Source organism: Pseudopipra pipra, chromosome 6 (assembly GCF_036250125.1).
Source record: "Pseudopipra pipra isolate bDixPip1 chromosome 6, bDixPip1.hap1, whole genome shotgun sequence".
Classification (NCBI taxonomy): Eukaryota; Metazoa; Chordata; class Aves; order Passeriformes; family Pipridae; genus Pseudopipra; species Pseudopipra pipra.
The window spans coordinates 14,623,360-14,640,445 of record NC_087554.1 but is presented as its reverse complement, the minus strand read 5'-3'; the positions used below and the strand labels follow the sequence as shown (position 1 = coordinate 14,640,445).

Sequence of the window (17,086 nt, the reverse complement as noted above, 5' to 3'; positions counted from 1 at the left end):
TCTTGAATTTATTTCAGTTGCAAATGAACTCTATGTCCTGGCTTGCTTATCCATGATTTATTCTTCTGATCTAATGTCTATGAAGAATAAAATAAGCACAGCTCAGAGTAATTTATATAGTGTGAAGCCCTTCAGCATGAAGTGAGATACAGTCACTAAAGAACCACTCTCACCCCTCAGAGCACAAAGATCTAACTGCAAAGCAAGCATGTATATGTATTCCACACAAAAGTTAAGATACTAAATCAAAGAGACATCTATTGCACTTTCATTCAAGAACACAACTGACTACTGAGATTACCATGCACATCAACTTTGAAATAGTTGATTTTGCTTTAACCATCACGTGAATACAGATGCTCCAACTCAGTTTTGACCTCACTGTAATACACCTTTATCACCAGCACACCTAATTCTTGAAGAGTTGTGGCTGAGGTGGACTTTCCTATAGGTTATTTTTCTGTAAAACATTAAGTACTTACTAGTGTTGAAATTCTGTGTTTTGTTACTGTTTTTTAAGACACGGCATGAAAAAAAAAATAGTTTAATGCAAAGCAATAGAAACAGGTTTCTCCTCAGGATATCGATTACTAGATTCACTTGGACAGAAAAGTTTAAGTATGAAAGACTAATTTAGAGATCTGAAAGTGATAAAGTTTTACTTAAGCAAAGTAAATACAAGGTCCAACCTATGCCCTCAGTTCATATGATTGTGTCTATACACCAACTTTGACCCAAACAGTTTTAGAGCCCCAGAGTCATTTATAGAAATAGACAAATAGAAAAAGAAATATTTTTCAGGATTCTTTAAAAAATGACATATTTTAAAATTCCATGCAAGTGTAGAAGGGAGGGTTGTCTGAAGGTAAAGTACTAAAATTATCAATTAATTAAAAATTTAATTTTATTCTGAAATGGAAAAGTGAAAAAGAAAAGCAGATCAGGATAAGAACTTTCAAGAAGCTTACGTTAGATCTAGAGTCACACATTAAAAAAAAAAGTAAAGTTATGCTTAAAATGGAATATTTAAATTTTTGCTGTCAACATTCTGTAAATTTTATGTTTTGTAACTCTGCATAATTTCTATCACATACTTTCTCTAGGTGCAATCTTTCATTGAGAGCTTTCCACTGCCTTTGACTGTGGAGAAATAACACAGCAAGTATTTCTTGCATTATCTTTTGCCTTTCAACTTCATAGTCTGTGAAAGCATCTGCCTGCAATGGCAGGCAGATGGCACATACTTCCACAGGATGCAATAGAGCCCTGGGCCACACTAGGATCTAAAATTTTCTTTGGGATTCTGAGGTGAATGAGTAGGATGCAATTTTAACCTTTCAATTCCAAGACCCTTCCAGTTAGCTGCAGATGTTCTGCTCCTGTGCATCTCCTCAAATCAAGTCGTCAAGCACACATTGTAAGGGACAAGTATCTTCTATAGTAACAGTGACTCCTGCCTGCTACAGCATTTCAACACAAGAAATTTGAAGTGTTTAACATATTATAAATTCTCAGTAGTACTTTGAATACTTCCACAAATAATTTGTTTTGCCTGGCTCAGGTTCTTTATATGCTTATATATTAGCCCTGCAGTTTTCTGTTTGTTTTTGTCACTTCATTTATTGTTTTTTAACTTTGCGCGAAAAACAGATTTGTGCCAAAAAACATTAAAAGTTTAAGAACTATGTAAACTATGTGTTTGTCAATTATTATGATAAACATTTTAAATGCCATGTTCCCTAGGTAGAAGAAACTAACAGAAGAATTTATCTCTTGGCATTTGTTTGTGCTGTAGCAACTTTTTTGTTTCATTGACAGATAAGACACGGTCTTGCTTTCTGAGCTGCTTTCAGTTGACTAATATTACACAAAGGTAAAGAGATCTATTGCACAAGTCATGCACTCATTCCACATAAAACATGTTGGTTTATCTCCATAGAGCTACTGAAAGCAAGAAAAAATATTCTTGCAACAAGAATTGCCTGCGATTATAATGAACTTATATTTCATTCTACTATAGTTTTATTTCAAAGATTATTTTCTTAGAGACATTGCTAAACTAGGGAGAGCAGCTGACAGCCTACCTTGCTGTTCTGTTTTGAGGTTTTTTTGGATTTGTTTCTTGTTCTGGTTTTTTTGGTGTTTGGTGAGTTGGTTTTTTTAACAAAAAAAAGCTTTACTATTTCACATATCCTCAAATGGGTGCAAATCCCAGTCCATGGGCAGATTTATAGCAGCTTGCATCTCTTCATATTGGAGAGGCCAAAATGAAACTATTTTTCTAAGTATTTGGAGCATGATACCTAAGCTCTTGTATGAAGCAGATCAGGTTATTCTTTTGTTTTGTTTTTCAATATGTCTTTCACACACAGACAACAATGGATTCCATTTCCCACACAGAGTTTACTGGAATTTAAAAAGGAAACTTCCAGGTCTGGGTATTACACTGTTTAAAAAGTTTAGTAAGACTAATTTTATTTGCCTTCAAGTATGGGCAATCATTAATAACTTTTAAAGCAGGTCTTCAACAACATTGTCTTTCCAAAGCAAGTACATCAGAAATGGAAAATCCACACATAATATTTTTCCCTCATAGAAATAAGAGTTAGAAAAAAACAAAAAGGCTCTACTATTACATCTGCAGAGAGCAATGAAATCTATTTTTTGCCATTGTAATTGCATCCTCCTTTACAAGCTTAGACATGTGATGAGTTAGGATGAGAATTTTTCTACCCATTTCATTCTCCCTTGTTCTAATTTTTTTCTCCCCTTTCTTAAATATTAGGCCTATTTAAGAGGCAATAAACTTGCACATAAACCTTTGCAAGAGTTTTTTAATAGAAGTCTTGCAAAGGGTTTATGTACATGTGTTTTATTGCACACTTGAATGGTAACATAACGTATCTTAAAAGTTTTTTTTTTCCCAGCTGGTTGCTCTGAAGCAAAAAATGAAATCTACTAGTCCCATTAAAGGAGTTTTGACTAGAAAAAAAATAAACCCAGGGAAACAAATGATTATTATGGCAGCAAATTTCTCAGCATGATTTGCTTATCTTCTCTTTGTAAGCTGCTTTATTTAGTTTTTAAAAAATGAAATCATAAGTACTTCTTGGTCAGTAAGTAAATGCAACCCTCAAAAGAGGGAGTTTTACTAGTATAGAGTACTATATTCGTAAAGCAACTTTACCATACACAACATATATGACTTTTTCATATACTGGAGAGAGGTTCATAGGTAATAGTTCTTATTTGAGCAATACTATGTTTCTCTAAACTCTTGCACTGTTCCTCCACATCCAGCTGCATGCTTCTCAAAAGCTTCTGAAAACAGTGTGTATTAAAGACATTAAAAGCTTTTGGAGATAACACAACCCTAACTACAATTGATGAGTCCATTCCACACATCTTGCCTTTTGTGCTATAAAGCTATGGGGTACAAATCCACACTATTCACTATCAGGTAGGTCCCATATCCAATGCAATCCATCAGGCTAACAGAAGAGAAACTAGAGGTTTCACATGACTAACTAAAACTACTAGGAATTATTTTGCCTCATACTTCTCCTCTGTACAGAACAAGCATAACATGGACCTTTCTGTAAAGTTAACACAGAGGATCTTTACCCTTCAGCAAAGATATTTTAAGCCTGTCCACTTCATTTGTGAAAATAAGACGAACCAAAAAACCAACACACACACTCCTCAAGAAAATACCCACCACTGCAAGCTGGTGGCTAAGGTACCCTATCTTGCTAACCCATAGATTATACACACAAAGAGCATCCATAGATCACCTCAGCAAAAACCTCCAAGCACAGGAAAGGTACAGGGCAGACAATTTAATGGCATCCAGCAGCAATCCACCTTTTTAGGTATATCACTACAAGAGCAGATTTCCCTAGTAAGAGCTTTTTATTAGAAAAACTGTAGTTAGAGACAGTCTTTCAAATGATCAAACCAGAACCAAGTGTAAACTTAAAGCTACGTTAAACCCCATAACAAATTATCCCACTTCTATGGATCTTAGAGATTGATCAGAGCAGACCTCCTTTACCACAAAGACCTGTATTAGTTATTTTAGGGTTTTTTCTTTCTAAAAAATAATTAAATTATGCAGAAAATAAAGTTCAAGAGATTTCATGTGGAAACATAAATAACTTACTGGATGGTCCACATTTCATACTGTGAAGTCTCCTGGTCTGATATAAGGACATTGTAGTAGATGAGGTGTTATAAATTGCCATTCCAGACTCCTTTCAGAAAGAACAAATAAATCAGCAGCTATAACCAAGAAATTTAAAAATCTCTTCAGTCTATCAGTAAATTTACCAGTTTTAGTAAGCTCATTGCTTCATATTTGCTCACTACAACGTTATCAAAAAACTCCATTGTGCAATAAAAAGTACAGTCACTCTACTGAAGAGTGCAATAGTTCTTTTTTCTTTTTCCAGTCACCCAAACATATTTCTTACTGAGGACTCCTGCTCAGTAGGCTAACACAGAAGGAAACAAACAGTCTATTGCTATTTCTTGAATTCCTAGGGGGAGAACCTCAATCTATGAGCATTTGCTGTTATTGGTGGTTGATTTCATTACCTGTTTGCAGTTATGTGACATTTTTTTCTTTGCTGAGCTTTTCCCAGAAAGAGCAGGAAGAAAGCAGAAAGAAAGGCAACTCCTCTGTGGAGCCACAAACAAGGACAACAAAGCAAACTTTCCTTTTCCCACCCTCAAACAAGGGAGCAGGAACCACACACCCTAATTACATTTCAGCAACGTGCCATGAGTGATATAGTCGAGTTGCCAAGATAAATCACATCCAAAAACCTGAGTGTTGAGCTGTAGTGATCTGATACTGCCAGCTCACTTACTTTTACTGAGAAGCAAAAAGGCTCCCACAAAGCAATTGTTGCTGGATGAGCCAGACCAGACCTCAGCTTTCCCTTGAGCAAGGATGCTTCCTACAACAAACAGCTTTCTGAAGGAGCTGAAGCTCTAGATACAACCATACAGTTTTTCCTCATTGCTTAAACACTTCAAACCCCAAGTTTTCTTTCATTCATAAATTACACTCCTCGTGACTGGGATAAAATACACATTCGAGGACAAGTCTTTAAGAATTACAAAGAACATCCAGCAGAAATGGATGTATCTGTGATACTGATGGTATCACAGTAATGTACAGACGCATTCAAGCAAGATTTGAGAAGCACATTATCCTGATGACAGCCAGCACAGCCATCCCTCGATCCGACGCCACTTGCCCCCTCAGAGGGGTCTCGCCGGGCAAACCTGCCACCACCGGGGGCCACGAGCGACGGCACCGCATCAGCTCATCAGCTCTGGTCGCATCGCAGTCGATGCTCTCTTCCCGGGACTCCTCGGAGGGAAGCTGCACATCCCAGCTACACATCCCAGCCTCTCCGAGGAGATGCCGCAGCTCCCGGCAGCTCCCTCCAGCTGCCCCATCACAGCGCCCTGCTCTCCCCCCATACCTGCATCGCCGCGGAGAGGCCCTCTCCTGTCCGAGGTCCCCCGGTGCTGCCTCGGCTGCGGGCAGAGAACAAGGCAGGGTTGGCTTGGCCCGGGCAGCCCACCCGGCCCGGCCCTCCCGCGGCGCATCACCGTGGCGGGGAAGGAGCCCCGCTGTGCCCTGGCCAGCTCTTACCTGCGGAGCGGCACATCCCCGTCGGCAGGGAGCTGCGCCCAGGCGCCCCATGGAGACAAGGCTGGAAGGCAAAGGCGGTAGGTTAGCGATGGCCAGGACTGCCCTGTGCTCTCTCCCATCCTATCCCATCCCACCTCATCCCCGCGCCCTGCCCGGCAGGAGCTCACCCGACGGCAGCCAGGCGCACAGCAGCGCCCCGAGCAGGAGCCGGGTCTCCATGCGGGACGGCTGGAGGGCAGCTACAACTTCCCGCGGAGCTCCAGCCGCTACCTGCGCCTTGAGCTCATCCCGCCCTCCCGGGCGTGGCGGACTGGGGGTTTATCAGCCGCCCGCCCTCCACCCCCGGCCCTGCCCTTCCCCAGCGCCCACCCCGGACACCGCCCCTCGCTGTGCAGCCCGGGGCTGGCTGCGTCTCTGCTGCCGAGCGGCCCCGCTATCGCTTCTGCCTTCTCCTGCCCGCCCGTGCCGCCGCTGACCTCGCCGCCTCCTCGAGTTTATTTCTACTTTTCCGCCTTTCTGGGCTTCCCTGCCAGGGGAGGCCTAGGTTGGATATTAGGAAAAAATTTTTTACAGAGAGAGTAATCCGACATTGGAATGGGCTGCTCAGGGAGGTGATGGATTCACCAGATGAGACTGGATGTGGCACTTAGGGCCATGGTCTAGTAACCACGGTGGTGTTGGATCAAGGGTTGGACTTGATGATCTCGAGAGTCTTTTCCAACCCGGTTGATTCTATGATTCTGTGATTCAGAAAATGATTCGTGTCCCGGTGTCTGAGCAGGAGCCGGGACCCCCGCGGTGGGGTGCGGTTTAAGGCTGCCCCTCACCCCAGGGCGAGAGGAGCCGGGGCTGCTCCCGGAGCTCCTGGGAACGCGCACGGACCGAGCGCAGCCAGCCCGCGGGGAACCGCGTGCTCCCAGTGGGAAACGGCGAAGGTTGTCCGTGCTCAGCACGGAGCATTGGCCCCGACCCATTTGAACCAGGTATCAGGACTAGAGTAATGAAAGGCATGAGTAAAACATGAACTGAATGCAGCATGAAGCTAACCTGTATGGATGGTTTCCATAGCTTCTGATAAATTTTTTTTTATTAGTATGAATCCACAATGTGGAGCCTTTTCCATGTTTATTCCTCTTCTTTTTTCACTCTTTTTTTTCCTTGTGATTAAAGTTGCCTCCTTACATTATGTTTCTTCGTTTTCTCTTCCCTCTTCCGATCACTGTTACCTTTTCTCTTTTCCCTTTCCCATCTGCTGCTGTCTCTCTCCCCATCATTCTTCAGGTTTGCATATCTTATGTCAGAAGCTTTAGAAGCTGCCCATACCAGGCGAGAAACTGTCTCAGATGAAAAAGGGCCTTTTCTGACTGCTTTGAGAAGTCTGTTAACAGTAAGTCATTAAAAAGATCTCTTTTCTGCCTTTGTAATTTGTCCCTGTGGATTGTGTTTCTTGCTGCAACAAGTGTTTTATTTCTAATGAAATGATGAAAAACTAGTAATATTTTCACTGAGAATTCTGTTCTCTCCTGTAAGCATTGGAGGGAAAATGCGTATGAAAGAAAAGGAAGTGAGAAATAAAAGATATTCTTTAACACAGCCTCTTTCCAATAACCGCAAACAGATTTCTAGAATTTTATGCTAGACTCTGCCTGCAGCAGAACCCATCTACTCCTGAGTGCTGCATGCACTTGGCTTTGGTGCACTTTCTCTGGTCCATGTTACATTAATGAAGTAGAGAAAGTAGATAAAAAGCCACAGGAATCAGGTTACTCAACACACACTTTAATGTATTTCTTTGCCTACTAAATGGGCTGCTCCTTTTATTCCTTTTCCCTTAATGCCACAACTAGCAAAGGAGAACTGAAACTAGTTTAAAGCCAATTTAGATGCAATTTGATTTCTTCTTAGGTAAGAGTTCATTATCTAAAAATAATAAAGAGTCATAATTTTACCATTTTTAATATTATGTATTTGAAATAATGAAGAGTTCAGAACCATGTTTTAAATTTACTGATTATGGAACTTACGGTTCTGGAGCATGGGATAGTTTTGTGGATTTGTTTCCTTTGTATTTATGCACAGTAAAACACAGGAATTCATGTAACAGCAGACCAACAGCCATCGTTTGTCATCCTTTCTGTGGTGTGTCCTTTACATGAGCATTCAGAGCACCTTTCACATCACCAAGTGAAGATTATTCCACAATCATTTACTACATGGAGGAGTTTCTGACTCCTGGAAAGTTCATCTGTATTGTAAAATCCAGTTGCTTTCTTTCAAATGTACATGACTTCAAGCTTGTGAAAGATCTATTCTTGTAAAGCCTTCTAGAAACAATTGGTAGATATCAGTACCATTATAGTCTATATCTAAATGTAAAGGACACATACACGGGTTTTAATGTGTCTTTTAGATTTCTTGTGTCTCCTTTTTTCTCTTTTCAAATGTAAGACAATTTTGCTTTGCATATGCAGGGAAGTCCTATAGCAGTGTGTTTAATGCTTGGATAGAATAGCTTTTTGATATAATGTGGTACTGGAACTCAGGTAGGAGATGTGATTCATGTACTAGTACTTGAAATTTTGAGAGAAAATTGTTTTCTGAAAACAATTGCATTTGTTTGTATGCAGGCTTAAAATGCATTCCTCCCTTATTCCTGACACCTGATATGAGAAAGAAGTAGTGTCCATCAAGTTTGAAATGTTCCAATACAGCAAAGCCATCTTCTGAAAAAGGTAAGAGCAATTTCTAAAGAAGCTGGTATAGCTCACAAAAATTATCACACAGAAATAATAAAACAGAATTCAGTTTGTATGTGACAGTGTAGGGGGTTTTTTATCATGCCTTTATATGTATTCCTACAAGTTTCCACTCTGCTGGAAGGAGGAGCAGGTAGACCATCTGTGCTTAAACAAACCCTGTTCTCTCTGAAGTTATATGGGTAAAGGTGATTCTGCAGGGAGACAAAGGGACATATGTTAGCAGGTGTCCTCATCTTGCTTCCAGTCCTGATTGCAGAAGTCTATAATTTTGTACAACAGTAGAATAAGCCCAGGGCAAAATAACATAAAAGAGATTAGTCTGAAATAGTCACCTTTTCAGGTGCTCCGAGCTTGATTCTTCTGCAGTTACTCACAGGGGCCGTGTCAGAGGCTCTATTTGTAAGCAACAATATTCTGTTAGTGGGAAAGGCTGGTGGAAATCAGACAGTGGTACATCAGATTCACCCTGCTTACGTTTTAAAAAATAGAAAAAAAATTTCAGGTTATTTACAATATGGTCATTTATTGAAGCAGATTTTTCTGTTTGCTTGGGCTTGGGTTTTGTTTGGATTTTGTGGGTTTTTTGTGGTTTTTTTGTTTGGTTGGTTGGGTTTTTTTGGTTGGTTGGTTTGTTTTGGTTTGGGTTTTGTTTTTTTAATCCAGGTGTTAGTACGCTTTAAATTTCACATTTTCGTGCTTTTCTTAACTGCTAGGGTTAGTGACATACATACATACCTACAAACACAAGAGACAAGTCTGTATTGGGAGCTCTGTGCCGTACGAGGAGCACCGGTTGTAGAATCCATCCCAGGGAAAAGAGCAGGTAACGCTCCGCGGGGGCGTGCGTGTAAGTGTGTTATATTTATTTTTTTTTTACTTTTACTTTCTCCGTCGTTTTGGCCGCAAACGGCCCCAGCCGGGGGCGGCAGGCAGATTATGGTACCCCCGGAGCAGCGACACCGAGGATGCGGGAGGCGGCGGCGGGAGCGCGTCCCTCCCACCGCCCCGGGGCGCGGCCTCGCTGGCGCAGCCGCCCCGCGCCCCGCCCGCACCCGCGCACGATGGAGCGCAGGGTCGCCCGAGAGTTCCGCCACAAGGTAAGGCACCGGGGACGGCTGGGGTCGCCCCCCCGAGGCCAGCAGAGTCTGCGTGCAGAGCAGCCCCCCCTGGCCCGGGAGCGGCTCCCGGCACCGGGGCGGGCTGGCGGCGCTGCCGGAGGGAGCGGCGGGGAAGGGAGAAGTTCGGGGGACTTTGCGCGGAAAAGCGGGCGGCAGCCGCCTGTGAGAGGATAGTTAAAACTCCTAAAAAGGGAGGGAGAGAAAGGAAGAGCGTTTCCCAGCGCAGGAGCTTTTCCAGGGCTTGACTGAATGTGTTATGTTAATACCACGTCGCGCCCGGTCCAGCTCAGGGCAAGGCAGCAGCGCAGGTGCTGAAGTCCAGGGGCTGGCAGTGCCCATCCCAGCCCTGCGAGCACCCAGTTCCACCTTAACATTCCCCAGTGCAATTGTGCATGTGCAGTCATGTGCAAATGCATTTGATACATGGAGCTACTCGGTCTGCCTGGCACGTCATTTTGTTATTTACTCAGTTAAATAAGTGCTCAGCAGAGCGCAAAATTGTATGAGCAAAGGAAGCTCAAAAAGCTCTAATTAAGGAAAGGAGGAGGAAAATAGTTTGCATGTTTAAGAGATGTTTTTTGCAAAGCCATTTAGGACTCTCTCAAAGTAAAATTTTTAGTACTGCTTTGGAGGTTTGGGGTTTTGTTTGTTTGTTTGGGGTTTTTTGTTTGTTTGCTTGTTTTTATGAAGGAGGTTATAGTTGGTCTCGTTTGGTTTTTTGTTTCAGTTTTCTTTTAGTCAGCTAGAAAACACAATTTCTTCAAAGTAATGTAATGTTACATAGAAGTATCTGTTGCCTGGTAATAAACCCATTAACTAAGAGATTGTTAGGTTGAAGTAGAGGGAATGCAAAAAACACTTTTATGTCAAACTGAAGTTCAAAAACATTAAGGACTGTAGCCATCTAGCACTTTATTTCTGCCTTGCTACCTATTACTGTATAACTCAGCAGTGGGTTGTGCAATGTCTCTATAAAGACTCTGGTTTCTAGGCTGATGGTTACCAGCTTGAACTTTAAACCTTTTCCCTTTCATTGCTGCTATAATTCATACATCATTCAAGTCCCACCCCGATAACGTAAGATGTATTTTCAGCATTACTGCAAATAGGTAGGATGCAGATATAAGTGAAAACTTCATCTGAGTTACAGGATACTGTAACAGGTCTTTTCTTTCACAGAAAGGCTGAGTTTGGAAGGGACCTCTGGAGGTCATGTGCTCCAACCCCATGCTCAAACACGGCCACCAGGAGCAGATTGCCCAGGGCTGTGTCCAGATGGGGTTTTTTTAATATCCTTGGTTTAAAAGGTGTGAAAATACCTATCCCATGCCTCCACAGTTATTTTCTTCTGAAATAGAGATATACTGAAATATTTCTGTGATCCAAGTTACACCATGTCACCACTGTATTTTTTTTTTTTTTGAAGATGGGGCCCATGATTTTTTAGGATTTATGAAATTTGAGTCAGATTTTAGAAGCTGATGATAAGCCTAGGTAAAGCATATGTCTACAGTAAGTTTCTATCCCAAAGAATTTAAGAATTAGGAAAATGGTAAGAGATGCAAGTGGCTATGATGCAGTGATGGTGGAATAGAGGGCAATGGGAGAAGAATGACTCATTTGGAGAGATGATCCAGGAGGGTTAACCCAGCTGTAGCATTCTGAATATATAAGAAGTCATTTGTGCATTTGTTTTTGTCCAGGGGATGAGGAAGTTGCTGATGCAGGGTGAGAAGTGCAGGAATCAAACAGCAAGACTGACCATTTTGTGAGAAGAAAGAGCAGAATTTAGATATGGATCTCCATTTCTGGAGAGGGAATGGGGACGTGTCCATCAGTTAGCATATCAGGAGAAAAATGGAATGTTGTTACTCCTTGCTTTCCCCGTCAGGAGAAGAGATGGTGATGGTTTTGCCCTTAGCTGTGTAGGGTTGATGTACTTAAACATTTAATGTTCTTCATGAGACACTGCTCATAAAGTACCTTAGCTAGCACTGGAAATTGAGTTCTGTATACCAGAGCCAAAACTGATTTATATGTTATATTTTTCCTGTTGGGGAAGTGAAAAATGGATGCTGGACTCAGTTTTACATGTATCACCTTGACTTGAGTCTGTGTACAGTATCGTGGCCCAGTCAGTTTTGATTACAACTGTTTTATTTCCTTTTAAGGCAGACTTTATCCTCTATGCTTTGAAATTCACTGTGAATAAATTGGTTTGTTCACTACTATTACTGTCAAGCAGTCTTGACCTGCATGTAGATTTTTGGCCTTTTGGTGTTTTGAAAGTTTTTTTTCCAGAGGAGACAAGTAACAGAAGACCACCTGTATGTGAAGTCTTGCTGGCTTCAGAGAGCCAAGTGGGACAAAAGGAATGTGAAGCATGTATTGAGTTTAGAACATAATGCAAACCATTGCAAACCTAGAAAGAAAGTGCCTTTCTTTAAGTATGCAAATTGCTCCTCAGTCTTCACGTCACAGTAATATTAGCCTTTAGGTCAGATGTAAATTGTTTTCCTAAACATCAAGCTTCTTCAGATGTAAAACTACTGTGATGTGACCTCTTGCTGCAAGTAAGATTAGTAGGGGTCTCACTATCACTGAATATAAATTGAACTCCTCATATAAGAATTTGGGGGTTTTTTTTTGCTTTAATTTACTGTAATTATGCAAGAGCCAGCATAGTAACATGACACTGGTTTAAGTAAATGTACTATTGGTGGGGGAGGAAAGAATAACTAGCAAGTTCTATCAGTTAGAGCTGGAGCAGAGAGAACAGAGATGCAGCAGTTTGCATAATTTTATAAGTGAGATCCTGAAACTGGTGGTTTGGACAACAGAACATAAATTATATCAGTGTAGTGGTTTTATCTGTGACAGCATGTGCTACATTAATGAATGGCCAAAAAGGTTTCTGAAGACATTTATTCAACAGTACAGTGATTTTCAGGTAAGACAAATATGATATTATTGTAATGATATTACCGCTGCATAGATATATATCAGCATTTGCCACCTTGTCCAATTGTTGTAATACTAATTTCAGAAAGTCTTGTTGTAAGTGCGACTTTGTGAGGTAATGCTCTGTTGCAAAAAGATATTTATCTTAAAAATACGTCTTAAATAAGTCTTTCCTTGATGAAGTCCTTGCTCTATAGCTTAAGAATCTGCAAAACTCTCTTATGTTTAACATTTGTGGCTATTTAGTCAGAGATTTATGATAATGTCTTTGGGTTTTCAGGTTAATCTATTAATTGACAATGAAGCGGAGAAGGATTATCTTTATGATGTGCTGCGGATGTACCACCAGTAAGATCTAGTTTTTTATGTGTTTGTGTAGAATTTTACTAATATTTTTAAATTTAAAGAGTGAATATTCAAGATTTTAAGTTGTCTTTCTATATGCTACTAAAAAATTAGTTGAAGTAATAGTTTTTATCCTGTTTAATGACATCTTACGGTTTCACAGTATAACCTGTAGGCACCTATAAAGTTACTTTGGTTTTTTGACTTGGTAGTTTTCTAAAAGAATTTGGTGGATTCATATGTGGGAGGTGTGTGGGGGGGAAGCACCTGGATGATAAAACTGTTCTTAGGAAACAAGTAATGGTTACCTATTTGCTACAGAGGTTTCTTTTGAGATTGCTTTGCAGAAATTTTTGCTAAGTATTCAGATAAAAAATTTGCAACTGTTTTTTCAGAAAGCTGAAAAACTTTAGTCTTGGACTGTTTATCATGTTTAATGACTCTGGCTTATTACAACACAATGGTAAAAAACTGGTAAGGTGATAGGCCTATTATCAATCCTCTTGCTGAACTGATTTAAACCACAGTTGCTTCAGACTTGTATCATTGCAAATTACATCAGTCTCTGATCCATTGTTTTTCAAAGAAGATGAGAATGTATTTTCCACTCATCATAGAGAAGTGGCTCTGATAGACACTGTTTCCATTCATATCGTAATTAATAGCATCTCAGCTGACTGAAATGTAGCCGTTTCCATCTGATGTTTGCCCTGAGCTATAGTTATGGGGGTATTCAGCTGCATATCTGATTCAGTTTCACTCAGGTCTGTCTAATTGCTTTTCCATTCATAAAGGCTGTTGTTTGGAAAGCTGGTTGATTCAGTAGCTCTGAATTATTTAAAATCTTCTTGCAGTTAGAAAATTAACAATGCATATAGCAACTTTTCTTTAATTTCCAAAATTGCAATGACTCGGGCAAAATTTTCAGTATGTCTGTGAGTGTATGTTTATGATGTATCACTTTTTGGAAATACATGGTGAAATATTCCAGGGCAAAAATACATACAGTTGCTGTTGAAGACTTAATATCTTCTTCACTATGAATACCATTTCCAGAAGTATTTGACCTCTGATCTGTAATACTGTATGTCAGGAAATGTAAATTATAAGAAAGGGAGCAGCAAATAATACAGAGTAAATTTAACTGGGTATTGTGTAGGAATAACTCCACTGAACCTTAGGGAGCTCCTCCACCTCTTGCAGCTGTACAACAAAGTATATTTTGTAGATGTATAACTATCACAGTGCTGACAGTTATCAGTAGGTTTTGTTTATTGGTTGATCATCCTTCAAATTTGATTTGGAAAAAAAAAATTAAAATTTAAGCCAAGTCTTTGCTCTAGCAATGGAGTATTGTGATTTTTTTTTTTTTTTCCCTGGATTGAAACAATTTTTCAGTCCCCTAAGTTCAGGAAAGAAAGGAGCCTTGTAGCCTAGATTTACTTAAAAGGATTCCTAACTGGTAAGGAAACAAAAATCTAGTAGGCAGGTATGTCTAATCTGGAAAGTTATTTCTGAACAGTTCCTTAAATCTTGCAGGGATTCTGAGAATGAAATTAAGGATGTCACCTATAAATGTGATGTGCATGATCTTAAAAGATAAAGTCAACGTATAGAGGACTTCAGTTATTTTGGAGCAAGTAGTTGTTATTCTTTTTTACTTACAGAAGGCTTACTTTCTGAGAGACTATTTTGCTTTGGCTAAACCAATATCTGCATAAAAAACTTTTTGAGTAGCTTGAAAGGACGTGCAAATATTGAAGCCACATGTACAGTAACTTTTAAAACAATGCTTTGTGTTGTTTACCTGTCCTTGTTTTCTCACTGTGTTTTTGCAGATCTATGAATCTTCCAGTGCTTGTGGGGGACCTAAAACTCGTGATTAATGAGCCAAGCAGATTGCCTCTATTTGATGCTATCCGGCCACTTATCCCCTTAAAACACCAGGTGGAATATGATCAGCTGACACCCAAACGATCACGGTAAGAAAATGCAGAACAGTGCAGCTAACTTAAATCAAGCAGGAAATACTGGGTTTCCAGGTAAGTTCAGAGTAAAATATTGGTTTAGTGTTGAGCTGGGCATAGTTATTTTACTGTTGATTTATTTGCTAGAAATACAACTACCTGAAATTGTCTGCCACCTGCTTTAATCTAGTAAAAGCAGGATAAAGGAGTAAAAAAAAATATTTTCTCGTTTTTCCTGCATTTGGTAATAAAAAAATTCTCATAGCTCTAGCCCTCTGGAAGCAGATACATTCAGTGGTTGCAGATGTCTTTTTGTACGAATAATACTTGATGTCTTTAGCTAACACACATCCATCCAAACTTCAGTCAACTTGCTTTTTTAAATGCCTGAATCATGTAGCAGGAAAAATAATGTCTAACTTCCATATGAAACGTATTTGCCACAAGGTGTTACTCAGTTGAACAGTCAAGTATCTTCTGTTTTTGCAGAAAGCTGAAAGAGGTGAGATTGGATCGTTTGAATCCTGAAGGGCTTGGAATAAGTGTGAGAGGTGGACTGGAATTCGGCTGTGGCCTCTTCATCTCCCAGTTAGTTAAAGGAGGACAGGCAGACAATGCTGGACTTCAGGTAAGAGAATTATATTCGTGTAATATTAGGCACTAAGGATTGTTCTTTAACATTTAGAAGTTACTATTGCTAAGGAGCTCTTTGTCTCTTCTAATAAAATCCATAAGATATGTAAGTCAATGCCATAGCCAATACCATTATACAAGTGGTAACACTGTTCACTTCACCATTTTTAGTGATATGTGAACTTTTTTTTTTCCTTATTTGGGATATGATAATTTTTGAAGAGTAAAGATTTTTCTGGAATGTTTATACTTCATGGGTAGCAGCAGTTAAATGTATGCAGATGGAAAGAAAGATCTCTAGGCTGTGTAAGAGTGGTTTACAATGCCAAATTCTGATTAAATGTAGAATAGATCTTATAAATACTAAAAGTGTTAGTTCCACTTTGCACAGATATAATTTCTGTAATGGAATGTTTATTTGAAATCATGTGTAAATTGTGGAGGTTTTGGTTTATGCAATAAAAGAAAGATGCTATTTTTAACTATTTCCAGTGTCCTTTGTACTGTATAGAATTGCACTTCTGTGATTACATTTTAGATACACAAAACTGCCAAATAATTATGTATACACATAATAATTATGTGTATAATAATAATTATAATAATAATTATACACAAAATAATTATGTATAGGAACACTTTTTTTCTAAATCAGTACTTATGCAATTTGCATTCATGAAGTTTTGAGTGTTTGGCTTCTCTTTGAATGTGGCATTACTTAGTGAAGAGAGAAGTGAGCAATTGCTGTGGCAGATGTCTGCATCCTTCTATGACTTTGAATCTGATAAGGTGTATTAAAGGTCTGAGTTTGAGTGGAAGGACTAATTTTAATTTGTTGAGTCTGAATATTTGCTGAAAGTATTGATGGTTAAGGATTATGTTTAATATTAGTACAAAATATATTAGGCTGGCATGACTCATTGCAGTTTTTGATTGAACTTATGTTTTTTGTAGATGTGCTTCAATATTATGCCATGACTCTCCTACATTAAAAATTAAAAATAAGTCTCTGTCAGTAAGGCAGTTAAGTTAAGTTTCCACGTTTGTGTAACTCATGCTGAGAGCTTTCTGAAATTTAAATAACTGTTCCTCTCTCTATTTGCATGCATGTGTGTGCCCTTTTGTTTTTGCCTTCATAGCTGTATATCTGATTTAGGATCACCCTTGAATTAGTCCCATCTTCTGTCAGTCTGCTCTGGACTGATGCATGACTGGCTCCCTGGGTGCTTTAGAAACTCCTTTGTAGAACAAAACCATACATTCTGTATGTAATTAGAACTGAGGGGGTGTTTTAGGACACGACAAACACTTTGCTGTATGTGTTGTCAGCCTGCTTTTAAGCCTGGGATTTACCAGTCAGTAACTCCAGAAAAGGGCATTAATGCACCATCTCAGAGTTTGCACTGCACAAATTCATGGACCTCACCTACTATGTTAGACAGTGAGAATAGGAAGTGTAGACAAGAGTTGTTCCTGGGTTGTGGTTAGCTCATCAGAGATATTCCAGCTGCATCCTTCTTCCATGCTAGAAAACTGAGAAAAAGACAAAGACCAGTTGCTTGTATGGCTTTTTAAAACATCTCCTGGAAAATACTGGAAGGCATTAATGATGCTGAGCAATAAAGGACTTAATAG

At 39.7% G+C, this 17,086-nt stretch overlaps 2 protein-coding genes across 5 annotated transcripts in view; one reads left to right on the top strand and one right to left on the bottom strand.

Annotated features, from left to right (window-relative positions):
• Positions 1–6,116, bottom strand: part of OTOG (otogelin) — a 100,490-nt gene extending 94,374 nt beyond the window's left edge. The window contains exons 1-4 of the mRNA XM_064657474.1: positions 5,836–6,116; positions 5,669–5,729; positions 5,496–5,550; positions 4,163–4,253 (exon numbers count right to left, since the gene is read on the bottom strand). Of these exons, the coding sequence (XP_064513544.1) occupies positions 4,163–4,253; positions 5,496–5,550; positions 5,669–5,729; positions 5,836–5,887 (259 nt within the window). The 5' untranslated portion in view covers positions 5,888–6,116. The remainder of the gene's footprint in view (positions 1–4,162; positions 4,254–5,495; positions 5,551–5,668; positions 5,730–5,835) is intronic.
• A 3,304-nt stretch (positions 6,117–9,420) lies between these two features.
• Positions 9,421–17,086, top strand: part of USH1C (USH1 protein network component harmonin) — a 48,459-nt gene continuing 40,793 nt past the window's right edge. For 2 of the 4 annotated variants that reach the window (XM_064657477.1, XM_064657479.1), the window contains exons 1-4: positions 9,424–9,524; positions 12,787–12,854; positions 14,690–14,833; positions 15,308–15,446. In XM_064657477.1, the coding sequence (XP_064513547.1) occupies positions 9,489–9,524; positions 12,787–12,854; positions 14,690–14,833; positions 15,308–15,446 (387 nt within the window). In that variant the 5' untranslated portion in view covers positions 9,424–9,488. Of the gene's footprint in view, positions 9,525–12,786; positions 12,855–14,689; positions 14,834–15,307; positions 15,447–17,086 lie in introns of all 4 variants that reach the window. The other 2 variants (XM_064657478.1, XM_064657476.1) reach the window with 2 other exon arrangements.